This window comes from Ailuropoda melanoleuca, chromosome 8 (assembly GCF_002007445.2).
Source record: "Ailuropoda melanoleuca isolate Jingjing chromosome 8, ASM200744v2, whole genome shotgun sequence".
Lineage (NCBI taxonomy): Eukaryota > Metazoa > Chordata > Mammalia > Carnivora > Ursidae > Ailuropoda > Ailuropoda melanoleuca.
In genome coordinates, this window is record NC_048225.1 from 113,577,753 (window position 1) to 113,597,217 (window position 19,465).

Here is a 19,465-nt window from a genome sequence, read left to right on the forward strand (position 1 = left end):
AGAAAGTATAAAACTTCTGGCGAGAAAAAATCTTATAATTTGTACATCCACTGCCAAGGGTGCACAGTCATTTCAGATTTGCTTGCTTATAGTGGTTCTAACCAGGGGGCCGAACTGTTTAATCCTGGTCTGTGCTTTTGACACTTAGAGTTGGCAAGCTTTGTCGGGAGTTGATCAATCCAAGGAGCTGTTCTCCCACAGATTTGGTTCAAGCGGCAGTACCCCCATAGTCCACAATCTGACTTGTTTTGAGGCAGAATAAGGTTATCCTTATTTTACACATTTTTGCCAGTTCAGCTTTGGGAAAATCCACCTAGCCCTGGATTAACTCACAAAATACCGTCAGACTATCGTGTATGAGACCTACAGATTCAAAATAGCTTCTTGGAATCATTAAGTAGAACTTAAGAATAAGGAAGACTTTTTTTTTTTTTTACATTGTTTTCCATGAAGAACAAACCTAAGTAATTTTACGTTGATGACTTGGGAAAAAAGTGTCTCTTGCTGTAGGACTTTCACCAATGACTAATCCAAATAGAGCAGATGACAGAAACTTTTGACCCATGGGAACTGGTACTGTGGAATATCATCTGCTCTCAGTGACTCTAGGGCTGAAACTGAGTTCTCTGAAAGGAAGGGATATAGTACAGGGGAACAGACACACAGGCTGTCCATAGGATATATATGCTTATGTATCATCTTGTGTTTACATATAAATGTTAATTTAAACGATTTCAAAGCTGGAAGGAGCACAGAATGTTTCCTTTTTAAATTCCACATAGGCCAATTAAATAATGCACATTTTTAACTAAGTGAAAGGTGCTAAATTGAAGATGTTGGTATTCCTGGGTATTCAGTAAATTGACAGGATTTTATGGAAAGTACTGTAGTTTCAAAACCATGTAAAACATGTGGTGAAATAGCCCTTTAGTCCTTTTCAGAAGAGTCATAAATGCAAGAACAGAGGTTTATAAGTTTATGTGGTGCTCTGTCAAAAGGTTGGTGAAAACTTTTTTTTCCCCCAGTTAAGGTTGGTAAATACTTATCCCTAAACATTGCCATTAAATTGAACTTTCAGCCCCGTGTGTATCCCTGTGTGCAGTTTGTTTTTCTCTGATTCAGCTTGGCCTGAAACTGGGATTGTATTTTTTAGCTATGATTATTAGAATTATTCTTACAGGATCGTGTTCTTACAGGATTGTGTGGGCATAAGGGATTGAAAGGAGCAGTCGTGACATCCTCTCAGAAAAACCACTTTGTTTTTAAACTAGTAACTTCACTTACTTGTAACAACTGTGGACCGATTTGAAATTGTCACTAATTATTCATTTAACCAATGGAGTCACTTTTGAGCCAAGTGAAAATTACATCCTTATTTAGCTTCCACAAAATAAGAGCAAAATAAGTATTTTCATGCTGATAGTACCTCTTATTTCAGACCACGAGAAACATAGACCCCTGTTAAGAAGGAACAATTTCAAAAACAATCCTTGCCTTTATAAAAAAGGATTACGGAATAAGAGGCAATGGCTTTTGAGCATATATGGTGTGTCGGTCTGTGACAGCCCTGTGGGGATGGGGTCTGGAGCAGGCATTGCAGCTTCCTGTCTTGCAGGTTTCCGTCCTTCACAGGTGGGTGTCGGTGAATGTGGTGTGCTCCTTAGTCACGGAGCTGAAACCCTTGATGGCATTCATCAGGTCCTCTTCATCCACATACTGAAAAAAAGAGCCAATTGTCATTGATTAGGACATTCACTGTCAATAGTGTTTGCCATCAATTGATAGTTCTATCAATTTAATATAAAAAAGTATTTTGTTAAAGGCTAACATCCTATGCTCAAAACTCCAGCGTGGTTTGAGACTGCCCCTGCCTTAAGTTTACCTTATGGAAAGGATTACATCACATGTACACATGAACTATGGACTAATCCAAAATGTCATTTGAGTGTTATTGTGTCCCTTACCTTAAACTTTCTAAAATTCAGTTTTCTCATCTGTAAAGTGGGGAGATTATATTTTTTTTATATTTATGTGTGTTATACACACACACACACACACACACGAGATTTAGTTCAAAATGCAAGCAGAGGAGACAGAACGCAGCTATTGTGCTCCATTGCTTCCCACTGGCACTGTATTCCGTATTTACTGAACAGGGCTAGTAAGATTGTTTGTAACGTTATAATGAACAGATGATTTTTGAAGTACTGGCAACTTCAAAAGCTTTCGCTAACTTACCTTGCACCTTGCCTGTTGCTAGAACTGTCAAAAGCAAGCAAAATTGACAATAGAGTATCACAGTGAAGATTGGGGGCTCTGTAATCAAATGATGGTTTTAAGATCCCAATTCCATTGAAAAATTACTGTGTATTCTTGGGTAGGGACACACAGGCATCTAAGCCCTCCATCATGTTGTCATGTTGTCCCCTATAAACTTGAGATTTTGCATGTTAAATGTGATCAATTAACAATTCCTTATGTTTCAACTAATATAATTATTCCTCCATTTAGAAACTTCCGATCTGGAATGGAATCACAGAATTCAATAGCCATAACAGTATCAAGCAGGCCCGTAATTTCAAAATGCGTATTGTAGATCATCGTCCTGAACAAGCCAAGAAGGACTGTGCAATCTATTTTATTTTTCACTGTGATTGGAACCTAGGGCCAGGAAACTTGCCGTGTTACTTGCCGTTCATTAAGAAAGTCTTCATGGAAGTCCTCGACCTTTCAGTGAAGGCAAAGTGAGAACTGAGAGGAGTGCAAGAGTCCAAAAGCAGAAGCAGATGCTTGAAACACATGGAGGTGAATAATTCTGCCTCAGAGGAGTAAGTGAAGGAGCTAAGTTCTTAACTGGCTATTTTTACTAGCTCACTACCCCAGAGGAACGGGTTCTCCGACAGACGTCTGGGTGGTTGGCCCCCCGCAGAAGTTCGAAGGTTGGTAAAAACTCTAGGATTTTATCCATTATAGCCACTAGGGACTTAAACAAATATTAGATAATAATAGGGTTAACTTTCAAAGAGTTGATTATATTTATCCACTGGGCTGAAATTACGAAAGATGGAGTTCATAAACAGTAATGTATTTATCATGATTTTCTGAGTTTCTTGGAAAAGAGCCATTGAACCTATTAAAAGAACTGCTCTTTCTCCTCTAACCACAAACCAGACAGGAAAAGGTGATGCACTTTTGTTTTTTTAGTTGTTTGTTTTTTCTTTTCGACCAATCCCAGTGCTCCCCGTCACCTTCTGCCTGCCTGTCTCTTCACTTGTAGCTGTGAGGCAACATTCAGTGAGGTACAGAAAGCTCCACGCTCTTTGTTTACCAGTATTCTCCTGGGAGGTTGATCAAAGGCCCTGGGTAAGGAGGGTCTCTTGGGTGGCTCGGTCAATTAAGCATCAGACTCTTGATTTAGGCGCAGGTCCCGGCCTCGGTTGTGAGATCAAGCCCCGCATTGGGCTCTGCGCTCAGTGGGGAGTCTGCTAGAGATTCTATCTCTCCCTCTTCCCATCCCCATGCCCCTCCCCCCCACTGCCAGCACTCACAAGTGTGCATGCTCTCTCTCCCTTTAAAAAAAAAAAAAGTCTCTGGATGAGGAAATCAACTCACCAATCCACTATCGTGGCCCATGATGGTTTCCCACAGTGAGTCATCGATCAAGACTTTCTTGTCTTGAATGTCCATGAGTTGGCTGACACTGCGGTGGAGAGAGCCTTGGGAATAGGTTTGGCTTAATTGGCTCTGACTTGGGATCCGAAGTACGGATATGCTCCGGTTACTCCTAATACTGATGGGTGTTGCAGACCGGGGAATTTTGGTATCAGCTAATCCCTGAAAAGAAAGTTGCTGTTGGTGATTAGTGTCTAAAGAAAATGGGTTTGAAATAGGACAGAAAATTGGGTGTCACACATTGTCAATGAAGGGACACACCATATCCTCCTACAGAACTCAGCTTATCTGGAATATCGTGGCCTCTGGTTTCTTGGTAGGGGTGAGATGATAAAATAATAGTCATATTAGACCCAGTGGTCTTAGCGCCTAGAGAGTTCTCACACGAGGGCTTTCTCTGTAGACAAGAGCTTGCTGCATTGCAAAGTGCTGGGGTGAAGGAGAGAGAGGTTGGGTTAACAAAGTAACCTTTCATGAGTGTCACCACAGAGCCTGTGTCTTGAGATCACGGCTTTCCCAGAGCAAAGTTAATGGTCTCTCATGGTTGCCAAGTGAGCACAGTTGTATATTTTAAAATTCCTGGATTTGTGTAGGGCAACTGAGTCTTCCCACCCTCTCTTCTCATTCATCTTGTTCTATTCATTATAAGATTTAGCCTTCAAAATAAATCAAGTCTGGTATTAACATCAGAAAGACAAAGGCACTATACAATGAGAACCTAGAATGTGCCGTAAGGGGGCTCTAGCTGCTCTAAACTTCTGAGGTTTGATTTAACTGGTCTAATCAATGGAATGTTCCTGCTTTTCATTGTACAGTCAACACATCACGCAAAAGATCATGCATTCATGCAGCACACCGAGGTACCTCAAAGTGCATGGTGTAACTTTTTAGGGTAACATTGCTCGACACATCAGATATATCGGCCACAGAGTCAAACTGAGAACAAATGGGGAGGCATCAGTAGTGTTTGGAACAAACAAAATGACCACAAAACAAATTCTTTGTTTCTCCAATGATAGCATAATCATGCAATCGTTCTGAGATGCATCTCAGGCTGTGTGTGTGTGTGTGTGTGTGTGTTGCAGGGATAGCTCTCACGACCTACCCAAGGGAAAGAAAGTCAATCTGAGACACTGAGCAGGTGAATTCTGATCGATTCTGTTCAGAATCTTAGCCAATGAATCTGGAGCCCGTGGACACCAACAATGGCTCTTTATTTTGCTCTGCTAATGCAAATTCTACTCTCTTTCGTTTGCCTAAACTTCACTAATATTCTTCCAACTTTATGAGAACGGTTTACCTTCAACATTTTTTTTTAAAGCATCAGAAGGAGGCTCGTAAGTACATGTTATTACCTGGGTAGGATTAATTCAGGATTTCAATGTGTTCCGGAATACTGCCCAGGGTCCTGGGACACTCCAGATTTCACTTCTGCTAACCCTCCAGGACCTGTGACTAACACCCTTTATGCTGAAGATGAGCCAGTTTGGGGAGCCAGAGCCCCTGGCAGCCTGCCAGTCCCCACCAGCCCTTCCCCTCCTCACACCTCACTTGGCCACTTAGCAAAAGTTAACCAGTTGGGTACCACTCTGCTTTTCCCCGATGTTAAGGGGTATATGGGAGTAGGATGTTTTAATTCTTTTGTCTGCTCATCCCAGTTGAAGTCTATGTCTGGCCCCAGAGGCAGCTTGGCCTTGGTTTTCAGGGACTAGAAGGGCTAATCAGCAGCCCCCACCTGTTTTGTTTTGCTTTGTCTTGGTTTTGAATTTTATTGTGATAAGTACACTTAACATGAGATCTACTCTCTTAACAGATTGACAATACGGTATTGTTATCTGTAGGGACAATGCTGTGCAGCAGGTCTCTAGAACATCATCTTGCGGAACTGAAACTTTATACCTGTTAGTTAGCAATTCCCCGTTTGCCCCTCCCCCAGCTTGGCAACCTCCATATTTCATTTCCATAAATCTGTTTTGATACCTCATGTAAGAGGAAGCGTGAAATCCCCCCACTTGTTTTCATTGGTTCTGAGACTCCACACACTGCTTACAGGACTTGTATTCTGTGTATGATATTCTTAACTCTCTTATGGCTATTCTCGGACTTTACTGTGCATCCCACTTCCCGAGTGCTGGTCAAAAGACAGATTTTTTGGTTCCTTTCTCAGAGCTGCAGGTCCTGCTCCTACGCCATGCTGATACTGATAATTGAAGGGCTTCACTTTGATGAAACAAAGCTTGACAAGACATGAGAACTGTGAGCAACAGCACCACCGAGTTACTTCTTCCCATTGGAATCATGTGATTACTTCTCGATCCCTCAGTGAACCAAGTGGACAAAACTGGATTCCTCTTTGTGAAGGATTAGGAGGCAGTGGTGCCTGCCTGTAGGGTATGGGTCCAGAGACCGACGATTTGATCACGGATATGAGTTACACTGATGGTATGTGGGGAAGTGTTCCTGGAAGCACACTTCACATTACAGAATCGGTGTACCCAGTGGAGGTCCGGAGTTTCTCTTCCACATTCTCCAGGCACTCCATATGGCCCAGGGTTGATGTAGCTGATGACCCCAGGCTAGAGAGGTCTTAGGTCTTCTGGGCTCTTCCATGCACTTCTGAACTCTGGAAATGGTGGTGCTCCTTTCGTCTAGGAACAGGGCTTCCTCAGAGAGAGAGAGAGAGTTACTCTTCCGCAAGGGAAAGCTTTAAAGTATCTGCTCCTCTGTGAGAATCTTCTGATGAATATACACTGAATAGTAGCTCATGGCTGGTGGTTTGAGTTGGCCACTCAATATTCATTCATTTCACAAATATTTGTGGAATATCTATTATATGCAGGCAATGTTCTGGGTAGTGGGGTACAACAGTAAATGGCCCACAAAATCTCTGCCCTTGGAGAGCTCACATTCTCTTTGGGGAGTCAGACAAGCATATCTGCTGTGGTATCTTGTGGTGATGGTGCAATGGAAAAGGAAAGTAGATGAAGAAGCTAGGGAATTTAATCTCACATGAAAGGGGAGGTGACATCTGTGCAGGGACCTGAATGAAGTGAGAGAGGGAGCCTCCCAAGGGCAGAGCAGGGGTGATGGCCCAGTGGGAGGAGCTTCATGTAATCAGGGAAGAAGGTGGCTCGGAGAGCAAGGAGACTGGGAGGAGGTAGAGTTGGTGAGAACTGAGGACCAGATGATGGGGGGCGTTGTCTTGGCTTCTCCACCACCAAGTCACTGTCCCCTGGCTGCTCCCTGCCCCAGACACAAAGCATGGGCTTCAGAGGGTTGACTGTCCCTCTGTGCCCCCACTTCTGCTACTTGAGCCTGATAAGGCTTTGTCAGCCCCTTAACCACTGTGTGTTGCCGGGTCCTGGACAAGTGAGGAGATTTGGATAGCAGACAATTCACCCATTTCTATTTTTTAAAGTGTTGAAACTCAACCAGTTTGACTAGGCTTCTAGGCTTTATTTTGGTGCTGCTGTGATACTGTGATTTATAATAAATAGTTGGTCTTCAGCCCAATGTCAGGCACAGGGCTTCTGAAACCCTTGGAATTCTTAAGTGAGGAGAGCCACGAAGGTGTCTTTTGTTGTTAATGAGTGACTTTTGGACCTGCCTAAGGATGGCGGCTGGTTGTCAGGAGAACCAACCCTGTGATTAGAGGGTTGGGAATTCAGTCCCCCCTCAACATACCCCTGCCCCCTACCTCTGGAGAGGGGAGAGAGACTGGAGGCTGAATCAGTAGCCAATGGCCAGTGATTTGATGGATCACACCTAAGTGATAAAGCCTCCATTGTGGGGTTCTGAGAGCTGCTGGGTTGGTAACGCCTGGATGTTGCGGGAGTGGCGAGCTCAGCAGGGTGTGGAAGCTCTGCACCCTGTCCCCAGGCCTCACCCTACACCTCTCTTCCATCGGGCTGTTCCTGAGTTCTGGCCTTTTGTAATAAACTGGTCATCCAGTAAGTAAAATGTTTCTCTGAGTTCTGTGAGCTGCTCTCGCAAATTATTTGAACCCAAGGAGGGACCATTGCAAACTCCAGTCTGTAGCTGGTCTGTCAGAAGCCCGGTGACAACATGGACTTGTGATTGGTGTCTGAAGTTGGGGGGTGAGGACATCTTGGAGAACTGGACCCTTAATTTGTAAAATCTGACGCCAACTCTCGGTAGATAGAATTGAGTTGAGTTGTAGGACCCCGGCTCCTGTGCGAGAATTGCTTATTGTGGAAGAGCTCCCCCAAGCGGTGGAAGTGGCCATCAGCGTTAGCTGCGCAGGCTGACCGCGAGCTCAGCCTTTGTGCACACTGGGAAAAAGGTGATTTCTCAGGCAAATGTGGCCCTTTGGACGCACGGCTTGGAAAGAACTGGCGCCAGGTGGGAATTAGAATTTGTAGCCTTTCCTCCTCCAGGTAGACACAGCCCTACACCACAGTGCACCTTCCAATTCAGTCCCCTTTTACGTGCTCTGGGCCATGAGCCTCCTGCACCACCACATGTGCGGCCTCAGCCCCCCAAGACCTTTGCCTGACCTCCTCTCTTGGGAGCAGGTGGTTGGGAGCTTTGGGGAGCCACTCACCCTCAGCGGCCCAGGGTGTCAGAGCCAGGGCACAAACTGAGCGCGGCGTGCACTTTAGTTTCTCCCTAGATCCCCTCTTATTGCTAACCCCCCACCAAGTTGGGCAGTTATATAAGCTGTAAGTTCCCCAGGTGATTTCAGTACACAGCCCCTCACTGCCCCCCGATGTACAGTGTGAGAGCGGAAATACTCATTCCTGGTTGCACCGGAGAATCAGGTTTGCAGTTAAATAAAAGACTACCAACCCCCGGGCCCCACCCCAAAGCAATGGAATCAGAGTTTCTGGGATAAATCCCAGGCAATGGCGTTTTTAAACACTTCCCAGGTGTCTTTGCCCTTCGAGCTGGTCTAACAGAATCCTGTAGATTGGGTAGCTTATAAACAACAGAAATTACTTCTCAAGTTCTGGGGGCTGGGAAGTCCAAGCTCACGGTGCCGGCAAATGGAGTGTCTGGTGGGTGCCTCCTTCCTGGGGGCAAGAAGATGGGGGTCTTCTTGTCTTCTTGCTGTGTCCTCACATGGAGGAAGGGACAAGAACGCTCTCCGATGGTCTCTTCATAAGGTGTCTATTAGCCTTCCTTGGTCCCCTTAGTCCCCAGTTTAATCAAACATAACTGTCATCTAGTCCCTTGTTACCATGACTCTGGAAATATTTCCCCCTAAATAAAAGCGAGTATTCCAGCGCAGTGAGAGGGAACTGGGGCCCACCTTCAGACACATACCACATGGGTTTCCCCTGGTAGATAGACACTCAGTGGAGACATTCTCTTCTGAACAGGTACTAAGGGAGGTCTCTCTCTGATATATGGTTCTTTGTGGATTTTTCTTTGTAGTATCAGAGACAGAAAAATGGCCAAAAAGATCAAGCCTAGCATTGCCATTAACACGATGAACCATAACTCGCTGTAGAACTCGGTGCTTTTGCTCCCCGGTCCTCTCTTTTCTCCAGGAGTCGTCACAACCAGGCCTGCAAAACCCAGGGACAGGAAAGGGAAATGTTATTTCAGAAGGCAATTTTGCGATCCCTTGCCCTGTTGTTCAATAGTAAATTGGAAAGGAGTTTAAAGCAGCTTGTCTCATGGTGCTTGTTCAGGCCAGGGAAATGGTGCCGTGTGTGGCAGGGAGAAGCTTACAGCCCTCAGGAGGCCTCTCTGACGCTCCTTGGGATGGAAATCACTGCTGCCTTTGCACGTTTCCTGGGAAAGACAGGGGGAGGAGGATGAGGGGATTTTTAAAGGGGGTTACCAAAGTAACCTTGAGGAATGCCTGCTTCACCATCGTGTGCCCTGAGAGCAAAGTCTTTTCCTGGGCAGTGGACTCTTGTGAGGGCCCAGCCTTACTAATATCGCTGCAGAGAACCTATTAGATACATACAGTCAATGCTGAGGAGATTCAGGGTCCCCTGACTTCATGCAACAGCCCTGTTCCTGGGAAGTTTTGTGCAAACCGGATTAGAAACATCAGATCCTGTTTTCTATCGTGACGTAAGCAGCCAACATGTTGCCTTTAGATTTCTCGTACCCTGGCTTCTCTGTGACATAGCAAAAGCTCTACAAGTCATCACTCAAGTACCCTCAGACAGCTTCCCCTGGACAGAAACCCTTTGGCAGTAAGACCGCTCACTCTTGATTTCCGTTCAAGCGTTGCAAGTTCAGGCGATGTGATTCCCTGCACGTGAGTCTAATCACAGTAGCTCACATGGAATGAGCATGAGTTTACCTTGTGTAGGCCCACAGCTCTCAAGCCTGTGGGTGCGGAGGAAGCTGGAATGAGCCAGGGCAGGCAGGAGAAAGGCTTACAGGGCTCGAGGCAGGGCAGCAGGAGGCAGTGAGATCAAGCAAACGGAGCAGGAGCCTGAGCGGGGCTCAGAGGTCATCTCCAGCCCAGCCACTTGCTGGGGCTGTTGGCTAGGATGTCACGGGAAGTTACTCAAATAAGAGGGCTGCACACTTGCAGCAGAAGGGAGGAGGGGAAGGGACAAAGCTGGGGAGAAATGTGTTTAGTTTTGCAGAACGAACAGTTCCAGCCCAAGGAACAGCCAATCAGGTGTTTCACCCGAGAGCCCCTCGCTAGCTGTGTCTCGCCCGACAGCCCCTTCTGTGAGCCAGTTGCAACAGGACTGGGTGGGGACCAGCCCCGGTGTTGTCCTGAAGTTATCTTTAGCTCATTACAATACCAAGATCTCTTCCTATCGATGGCGTTTTCAGCCGTATTTTTGAACAGCCAATGTTGATGTGCGAGGCATGTACAATTGAACTAAAAGTGCTTCTGTAAGCCCCCCGTGCCCACCCCCTGATGCACTGAAATCAAAGCTCCCTGTACTAACCCCACAGGGAGACAAAGTTTTCGCCCTGTCTCCTCAACTTGTAACAAATAATAAAAACGTCTTCGCTTTCAACACGTCCTGTGGGTGCGCTCAGCTTGATGCACCCCAAGCAGCGAGGCCGTGGCTGGGCTCACGGCGGGCTCAGAAGCCCGTGGATCCACGCAGCAGTCACGCAGGCTGGTGTGCACGGGAGCCGGAGCGTCACGGCCAAGAGGAAGAAGGGCAGACCGACGCCCGGCAAGTGCCTCTTCGCTCCTCGCACCAACTCCCCCTTCGCAGCGCCTCAAGGACTGGGTGGGCCTGTTGGACACTTGACACCCACGTTTTCAGTGGAAGGGAAGGGGAGGGCTTCAGAATCGGGGTGAGGAGGTTTAAGAGGAGAGAAGGTGACTGAGACTACATTTCGAGCTCCCTAAGAGGAGCCCCACGACTTAGCTAACCCTGACTCGACTTCTGATAGCTCTGGGGTGAAAGAAGTCACTGGGCCTCTCTGGGCCTCTGCTTCCCCATCTCTAACGTAAAGCGTTAGAGTGAAATCCCTGCCCAGTTCCAGCAGGTAGGAATTCCCCTAATTAGGAACCAATGTGTGTTGTTCGAATAATAAAAAAAACAAAAAACCCAACAACCTTGGTTCTTTGCTGGAAGAGTTGAATTTCCTCTGTGTGGCACAGGGTTGTGACTCCGGAAATGGATCTGATGGGCCCAGTGGGCCCCTTGCTTGGGAGGACACAGGGAATGTAGGGCAGCCTGCCTGAGGGAAGCCACAGAAAGAAAGCAGCCCTCAGAACAGGAGGAGGGAAATGAGGATCGCCAGACTTTCCTGCTTCAAGGCTGCCTCAGGCAAGGGAACAGGAACATTTTAAAAGTTACATCATAAAATTAAAACTATGGATATTAGTTGGACAATACATCTTGGAATTTTTTCATAACTTCTCACCGTCCTCAGTGTTCCTTCTCTTATCAATGGAACCTCAGTTTGTATTCAGGAACCCAATACAGGCTTCCCCTCTTTTATGGAGCGCTTAAAATCGGGATGGTGTGTCTTTATCTCTTCTCAGTTTTCTTTTTAAAGTCCCTTTGATTTCAAGGGACTCTACCCATCAAAGGGGAGCTTCAGGGTCAGGCTAGGGAACTGCGGTGGCTGAGCCTCTATTTCAAAGAAAAACCCCCGTGGTGTCAGAGCTGATCCCACCCCATGGATTGCCCGCCTCAGGGAGGACGTACTTGCCCCTGACCTTGGGGACTGGACAGGCTGGATTTGGAGGTGGGTCAATCTAGGTTATGAGGTTTTGCTCAACTCGTGATCCTGGCCCCCTGCACTGGAGTCATTGGGCGGGGCTTGCTTATTTTTATATATTTTTTTTAATTTTTAAAATCTGATGATAATTGACACACAATGTTATGGGCAGGGCTGTGTGAAAGAGCAGATTCCTGGGTCCTACTGACTCGATCTCTGCCAGGGGCCTGGGAAACAATATAACAAACAAGCACACGGAGATGATTCTTATGCACACTTAAGGTTGAGAACTGCTGCCTAAGGAAAAGGATGGGGCAGTGGTCAGCAGAGAGACCATGTTTAAATTCTCATCTTAGCAACGAGCTTGTGGAGCATTCTTGGGTAAAATCCAGTGTCCCTCAGGCCTCCATCGGTCCACTCCATTTGTGGAAACATTGGAGTTGCTAAAGGAATACCAAATGGGGTGCCTGGGTGTCTCAGTGGGTTAAGCATCTGACTCTTGATTTCGATTCAGGTCCTGATCTTAGGGTCATGAGATCAAGCCCCGAGTGGGGTGTGGAGCCTCTCCCTGTCCCTCTGCCCTCGCCTCTCTTCCTCTCTAAAAAAACAAAAACACAAAACCAAATAGAGTCTACTCTATCCCACAGCTGCTATGAAATGAAATGGAATGGACTATGTGGAAGGAATTGTGTTAGGTATTGTACAAAAATTGTACATGGCATCCAGACATGTAAAGTCTGGAATCATAGAATAATATATATATTTTTTTGTGATAAAAATTACCACCGATGACAATATATATATGTTTACCTGTGTTTTAAAATTTTTGGACGTTTGTATTAAAAAACTATACAGGCATACAGATTTGCTCTAACATTAGTTACTGGAATCTAAAGTAGGGTATCAGTCCCAATTCTGTTCTAATGGAAAAGATCTGGCATTTCTCTAACTTGCCCTTTGAAACTGTAAAGTATTACACATGTTAGATTCAAAGATTGTAGGTAGAACTCAATTTAAAAGATGCTCCATAAAAATTACAATTTCATCTTTTCAGCTAAATTACTTGGTAATAACAATCAATCATAATCTTTTACAGAGAACACAAGAGAGAAATCTTCCCAATTCACCATTTTAGGCTCTGAATCTGCAATATTATCTCTATTATCAACACAAATTGGCATTAGAGTATTTTCTCTCTTCCTCTGATCTCTTTTCTCTAACTTCCTGAATAAAGCACGTTTTTTGGTAAACAAAGTCTTAAGCTCTTTACTGTCAGGTTTTGTGGGTAGAAGAGAATTTCGCCAAATCTCTCTGTGTCTATAATTCAATGAGTTGGTATTTTAAGAGTACCACATGTCCTAACTCCTTGCCTAATGTAATTTCCATGAGAACCTTTAAAAACATTTCTTATAATACTTAAGACAGTTCCTTCCATATAGTCTATGCTAATACATTAGCACAAGTATGTATAAACAAACATGCTTGTTTCTATAGAAAAATGAATAGGTTCTATACTAAATATAATATGAGTTAAACATTTACCAAATCCGGTGGAGGTATCGTATTGGACCACGGGCGTCTTAACGCTTCCTTCATCCGTGGTGCAGATGACCTGGAAAAAGAAGGCTAGAAAAACGGTACATGACTTGGTCATTCAACACCTACAAAGAGTGGGCAGACTTTTAGAAGAGCAATGTATCACAGCACAGAAAAGTCTGAAAATAGTTTTCCAGCACAAGTTGTGAGGTTTTATCTAATAGGCAAACTTATTTCTAATATTAAAATTGCCAAGAAAAATAGCTTTCATTAGTGTAATAATAGTATATAAGTAATAGAACTAATGAAGCTTAGAGCTTATATAGCAAAAAAAAAAAAAAATTATCAGAAGAGTAAAGGATAATACCCAGTGTACCTTGCTGTTCTGTACCTGGTCCAGACCTGTCCCTTCAGAAGGTACAGGTACACTTTACACTGTGTGACCCAAAGTTTCTAAGCAGGAGAGCTAAAACGGGATCTTGGAAATCAAATGGTCCAAATACTTCTTTCAATAGCAGGGAACTTGAGGGAAGCAACTCTTTATAAGGCCACACAGATGGTTAGAGGCCTGCCCAGGAGTAGAACCCAGATTTCCTGACTATGGGGCCATCTGCTTGTCACAACGGCTGCCTTAGGTGACCGAGAACTGTGACCATGGAAATGTGTAGCCCAATTATAAAAATGTTACTGATAAATTTCAAATACTATAAATGCGATGCTGGAGCTCATTATTTATCTGTACTTCTAACCAAAATCAATAGTATTTTCAAGGAAATTTTTTAAAAAAGTCCGGTAATGAATTCACATTATAAATCCAGAGTGCTTAACACGTCTTCACATCTCTTGGTCCTGCGGTCACATTAATCATTAGGAAATACTTAATACTGGGGCGCCTGGGTGGCTCAGTCTGTGAAGCGCCTGACTCTTGGTTTTGGCTCAGGTCAGGATCTCAGGGTCATGAGATCCAGTCCCGTGTAGGGCTCCACACTCAACACGAAGTCTGCTTGAGATTCTCTCTCACCCTCTGTCCACCCCCTACCCCTGCTCGTACTCTCTCTCTCAAAAATAAATAAATTCTTTGGAAAAAAATACTTAGTACCTTGTAAAGCTTTTTCTCATTTCAGTTTAAAAACCAGACAAAAAGAAGAACATGTCATCAAACAGGGAGAAAGAGTTCGGTTTTCAAAGGCAAAGGGCTGTTGTTTGAGGAATGGATACCAAGGTTGGTTAAGGAAAGCCCTCACTCAGGGCCCTTAAGAGTTAGAGATGGTCACTGCCTGCTCAGTCTCCATTTGGAGGCTGTGGATTCATCAAGGAAATATCTGAAGTCCCCAAAAGTGCATGATTTCAGGGTATTCAGTGACTACTTGTCAGTACTATTTCTCTTATGGTGCCTCTGCTCTTGCTCCTTCATGGGGACACTCAAGTCACACCGAGGCAGCACTCTCCCTCCTTCTGCCTCATAGTGGCAACGCATCAAGCTGCACCTGGGAAGGGAGAGCTCATTCACGGGGAGCCGCAACTTTTCCACAAGCAGCGGCCACGGAAACCAAGACATTTGAATGATGAGCTCCTGCTGGTCATCTTCCAGATGGAATATCAGACGGGGACCAGATTTCCTGACACACTATGAAATGGGAGTCAGAAACTAACTTCTGTCCGCCGTCCTCGGTAGGTAGAGGGTGGTATCAAAGCCACTGTACACACGCTGGCCTCCATCGGTCACCACGAACTCCTTCAGCGGGCCGTTCAGCAGGAAAGAGCCACTCCAGTCCACACGCACCAGAGACAAATTGCTGTCCACCAAGAACGGGGCTCGGTACTGGGGCACTGTTGCGAGAAAGTTGTATGTTTTAAAAATGGTTACCTTGGAGTATGTGTGTGTGTGTGTGTTTGTGTGTGTCTTTTTAAAAAAATATGCTCCCCCTCACCCCTATATAGGCACTGCTGGAACTCTTCATATTTTCCTCAGTGTTTAAAAAGAGCAAACCTGGCATTGGGGGTGAAAAGAAGACCAATGGGAACATGTGTGAAATGCTTTCTCAGCAACGTTGCACCTGCTTTCCAAAAAAAAAAAATCAATGGAGAGCAGTGTTTTATGAAATAAAACTATTAACATACAATGGTTGTGCTTACCAACATAACCCTGGAGCTCATATTTTGTTGCATTTTCCCTCTTTTAACGGGTAAAGTATCCTTAACACTATTAACTACAGTAGATTGCTATTTTTCATATCGAATCAATATTTATTGCTACAAAGCCCCAAGGACTAGATGAAGTCAATACATTTTTTTTCTCCAAACTAAACTGCTTAGATGTGAATTATGTCCTTTTGGCACCCATTTATTTTTAAAGCTTTTTCTTGAACCGTTAGTTTGTTTTCTAAGATAGTTAAAAAGCCTTGCAAATAGCAATTTGACTATAATAATTCATTGCCCTGACCAATCAATCAATAGTATAGTACATTAGTATATAATCAAGTTCGGGTCTCCTAAGTATTATATCAGATACAGAAGTGACTTGGTGTGCATTTTATAGGCATGTTCTCTTTCCATTTTTCAGCTCCTTACTAAAAGGAAAAACAATCCGTAACTGAGTCTCATCTTTTAAATGAATAACTTTTGCAGAAACAAATGAAGGGTTACCATATCATTTTGTCAAGTCAGAAGAGATTTATTTCATGAGATCTTGTTTTCTCCAAAATAATCAATACATTTGTAACAGCATTAAGATCCATCTATATACTAAATTGGCTTTTAAGAAAAGAAAAAAGGGAGTGGTGGAAATAAATTAGATATCATTCTTTCTTTAGAAATTAAACCCATTTGTTGCTGATGTTAGGAAATATAACAAAATAAAGAATAATTATACTTTGGTCATCCCAGGATTTAACCACAACTTTGATTCTTATCTTTTAAAATAAGACATTTTTTCTAAAGCCATAAGAAAATATTCCTGCAAATACGAAAACAAGAGCTACCAAACCTTCTTTAAATATCTGTTTTTCCAACACAAATTTTGCCCAATATCACAATGGAATATACTGTCATATTTGTCTGTGGCTTCGCTCTGTCACTTAATTCAGTAGATTTCCACGTCTCCTCTGCATTGTAACAGTATAAATAAGAGGAGGCTTGCAAATAGTACGAAAATAGAAAGATGGGAGGTTTATCTGCCTTGCAGGACACAGAGATCTTCCAGAGGAAAGAGTGATTAAACAACCAAAATCATCAAAAATAATGGATTTGGAGACTGAGAAAATGGGAAAAGCCACTATGCCCTTTGCACTTGATGCGTTTTATCTCATTTAATCTTCAAAACCATCTTGTAATAACTAGTTCCTAATTTTTCAGGCTCAGAGGAGCCAAGTAACTTGCTTGATGTCAGTTGCTGGTAGGAGACCAAGGATCTGAACCCAGACCTGCTAACCGTAAAGCCCATGTTGCTTTGTTGTAAGCAATACACATTTACTCAAAGGAGCACAATTTACTAATTGCCTTATGGGTGCAGTCCAGTGGTGACTAGGGATTTTGTGAGTTGGTTATTAAACCCAACCATTATTAAAAAGTAAATTATGTAAACTGAAATAAATGCTATTAAAAGAAAGGTAATATGTACTCAACTTTCGTAACTCCTTAATCATTTCCCTACACCATATTATTATCTCTACCCTTGAGGTTATTTACGTCTGTGTGTCTGGACGGGACGGAGATTACAGAAGGTCCACCACTAGCCACCTCTTCCCAGCTGTGCTCTGTGCCGTCGCACTGGTACCTTGAAATCAGCCAGGGTGGGAGTAGTACACCACGGAAACTGGCAAGTGCTTCCAATCAGGAGATTTTTCTTTCAGGAAGGTGAGTTGTTAAACACTCACGCCTCACTTCTGTTCTGGTGCTGGAGGTGTAGTTAAGGCGGAGGGGGCTTAATGCGCTGCAAATGCCTCTCTGGACCCTTTTCTGAGTGTCTGGAAGTGATCAGTTTATATAAAACCACAAATACTACTTCTAACGTACTTTGTGGTCTCTATTTCCGATCCATATTTTTCTATTCTAGTGTGTATCATGAGTGAAAAGCAGCATGAGTGGCATTTACAAACCCATATGACAGCCAGTCACGAGTTGTACTTTTCCATGTCTGTGGGTCCAGTACAGCGGACTGAGTGAGCCCTTTCTTCCTTGGTGCTACTCCTTCAATGGAGAGGAAGAACAGAAAGGAAGGAAATCTAAAATCTGTTCACTCTGGGTTTTTTCCAGCATAAGGGGAAAAAAATCTGGCAAAACTCAGCTTGACGAATAACAAGAGAATTGGTTATACTTGCAAACCTCACACAGCTGTTTTGGCCTGGCCCTCTGGCCAATATACACACTCAGAAAACTGGAATAATTGACAAAAGTGGCTTATGGTTGTATGATGAAGGGTAACTGCTTCTCGGGGATGGTGATTATATTTTCTCCCGCTCCCTGAATATAGTAGCATTTTTTATGAGTAAGTCAGAATTCATTTTACTGAGCTTTCATGTAGGCACAAATATTTTTCATGGCTCCTTTAAGATTTGTGAAGGGAGGATAGTGAGAAGAACAGGCAGAAAGATAAAGGAATTTGCATATTAGGAAAAGGGATTTCATCCACCTCCATTTTGACTTCAGTCTATACTTTCTAATTGATTAAGTTCTTTCCAGCTATCTCTGAATTCAGCAAAAGACCCCGCAGGCAAAGCATCCCATGATGGGAACTGAAACTACCCCTTCAAGCAATGAGGACTGCCCTGAGTCAGTGAGACCCTGTCCTGTGACTGACCCCAAAACAGTGGTCCACCAGACCTTCACTGCCCCCCGGAATGTACCCACTGACTTTTGTCCCACATTTTCCTTATAGAAACCTAGAAGTGTTTTCAGCACTTTGGAGACAGGCTTCCAGATGGTAGCCCGCTGCCTTCCAGGTACTGGCCTCATGGAAATAAATTCCTTTCTTGTGTCCCCACCATTCAGCTCTCTGCCTCCAGATTTGTCAGCAGGGTGAGTGGCCGAACCTGGTCTGTTTGGGACCCCCCAGATCCAGACGCTCTTGCACCCCAGCTCCCTGGTTACTATTAGACAGTAGACGTTATTGAGAATCTGGCCACTTTGCTGGGATCAGGGCACAAGTGACAAGGAATGCAGGGTATGTGGCGCCAACACTAAGTTGAGAGGCTGAGAAGTTCTGGGTGCGTTCGGTCACTCATTAAACAGCACATGCTGGGTGTTCAAACACAGCCGTCCAGGGCTGGAGACAAGATGCAGAAAGTGAGGACCGACCGCAGGAGGAGCAGGTTAGGAGGGAAGATGCCAGCTGCGTCTGGGGCTGTCACATCTGGGCTGAGGTGAGGAAGTGGGTGTGCGCGTGGGGTCTGGTTTCAAAGCAGAAGACAGGGGTAGCAGTGACCATCTGGGAGTCAGCCTTCGGAGCGGCAGCCTTGAAGTGGATGAACTCTAACCCCCCAAGAGGGAAGGCGAGAGGAGGGACAGAGTGGGGGGAAAGGTTGGGACTGAAACTGGAACAACTTGTTTGGTGTAAGATCAACCAACAAACTGACTCAAACTGAATATCCAAAGAGGCAGGAGGGAGACCAGGAGCTGCTTATGAAAGCTAGGGAAACTGCTTGCTTGCTTGTTTGTTTATTAAATTCAATTTAGTTAACATATATTGTATTATTAGTTTCGGGGGCAGAATTTAGTGATTCATCAGTTGCGTATAACACCAGTGCTCATTCCATCGAGTGCCCTTCTTCATGCCCATCTCCCAGTTACCCCATCCCCACACTGGCTTCCCCTCTAGCAACCCTCAGTTTGTTTCCTAGAGTTAAGGAGTCTCTTCTGGTTTGCCTCCCTCTCTGCTTTCATCTTACTTTATTTTTCCTTCTCTTTAGGGAAACTGCTTTTTCAAAAAGGATTGAGGTTTCCACTGCCTTGAATATTCCCGGGAAGTCAGTGAGAGTGAAAAATGCACTCTGGATTGTCACTCTGGGGTCAAGGGCAAACTGAGGAAGAGACTGTCATGCAATGATGAGGTGAAAATCAGTCTGGAGGAAGTTAAAGGGTAAACAGGAAGAAAGAAAATGGGCAAAGACGCGAAGAGTGTTCTTCAGACAAG

General features: G+C 44.3%; 1 protein-coding gene across 1 annotated transcript in view; it reads right to left on the reverse strand.

Moving 5' to 3' along the window:
- Positions 1-1,586: 1,586 nt before the first annotated feature.
- The window catches only part of USH2A (usherin), a 729,748-nt gene continuing 711,869 nt past the window's right edge, over positions 1,587-19,465 (reverse strand). The window contains exons 58-62 of the mRNA XM_034667668.1: positions 14,989-15,165; positions 13,342-13,425; positions 8,959-9,203; positions 3,613-3,834; positions 1,587-1,716 (exon numbers count right to left, since the gene is read on the reverse strand). Coding sequence (XP_034523559.1) covers positions 1,627-1,716; positions 3,613-3,834; positions 8,959-9,203; positions 13,342-13,425; positions 14,989-15,165 — 818 coding nt within the window. The 3' untranslated portion in view covers positions 1,587-1,626. The remainder of the gene's footprint in view (positions 1,717-3,612; positions 3,835-8,958; positions 9,204-13,341; positions 13,426-14,988; positions 15,166-19,465) is intronic.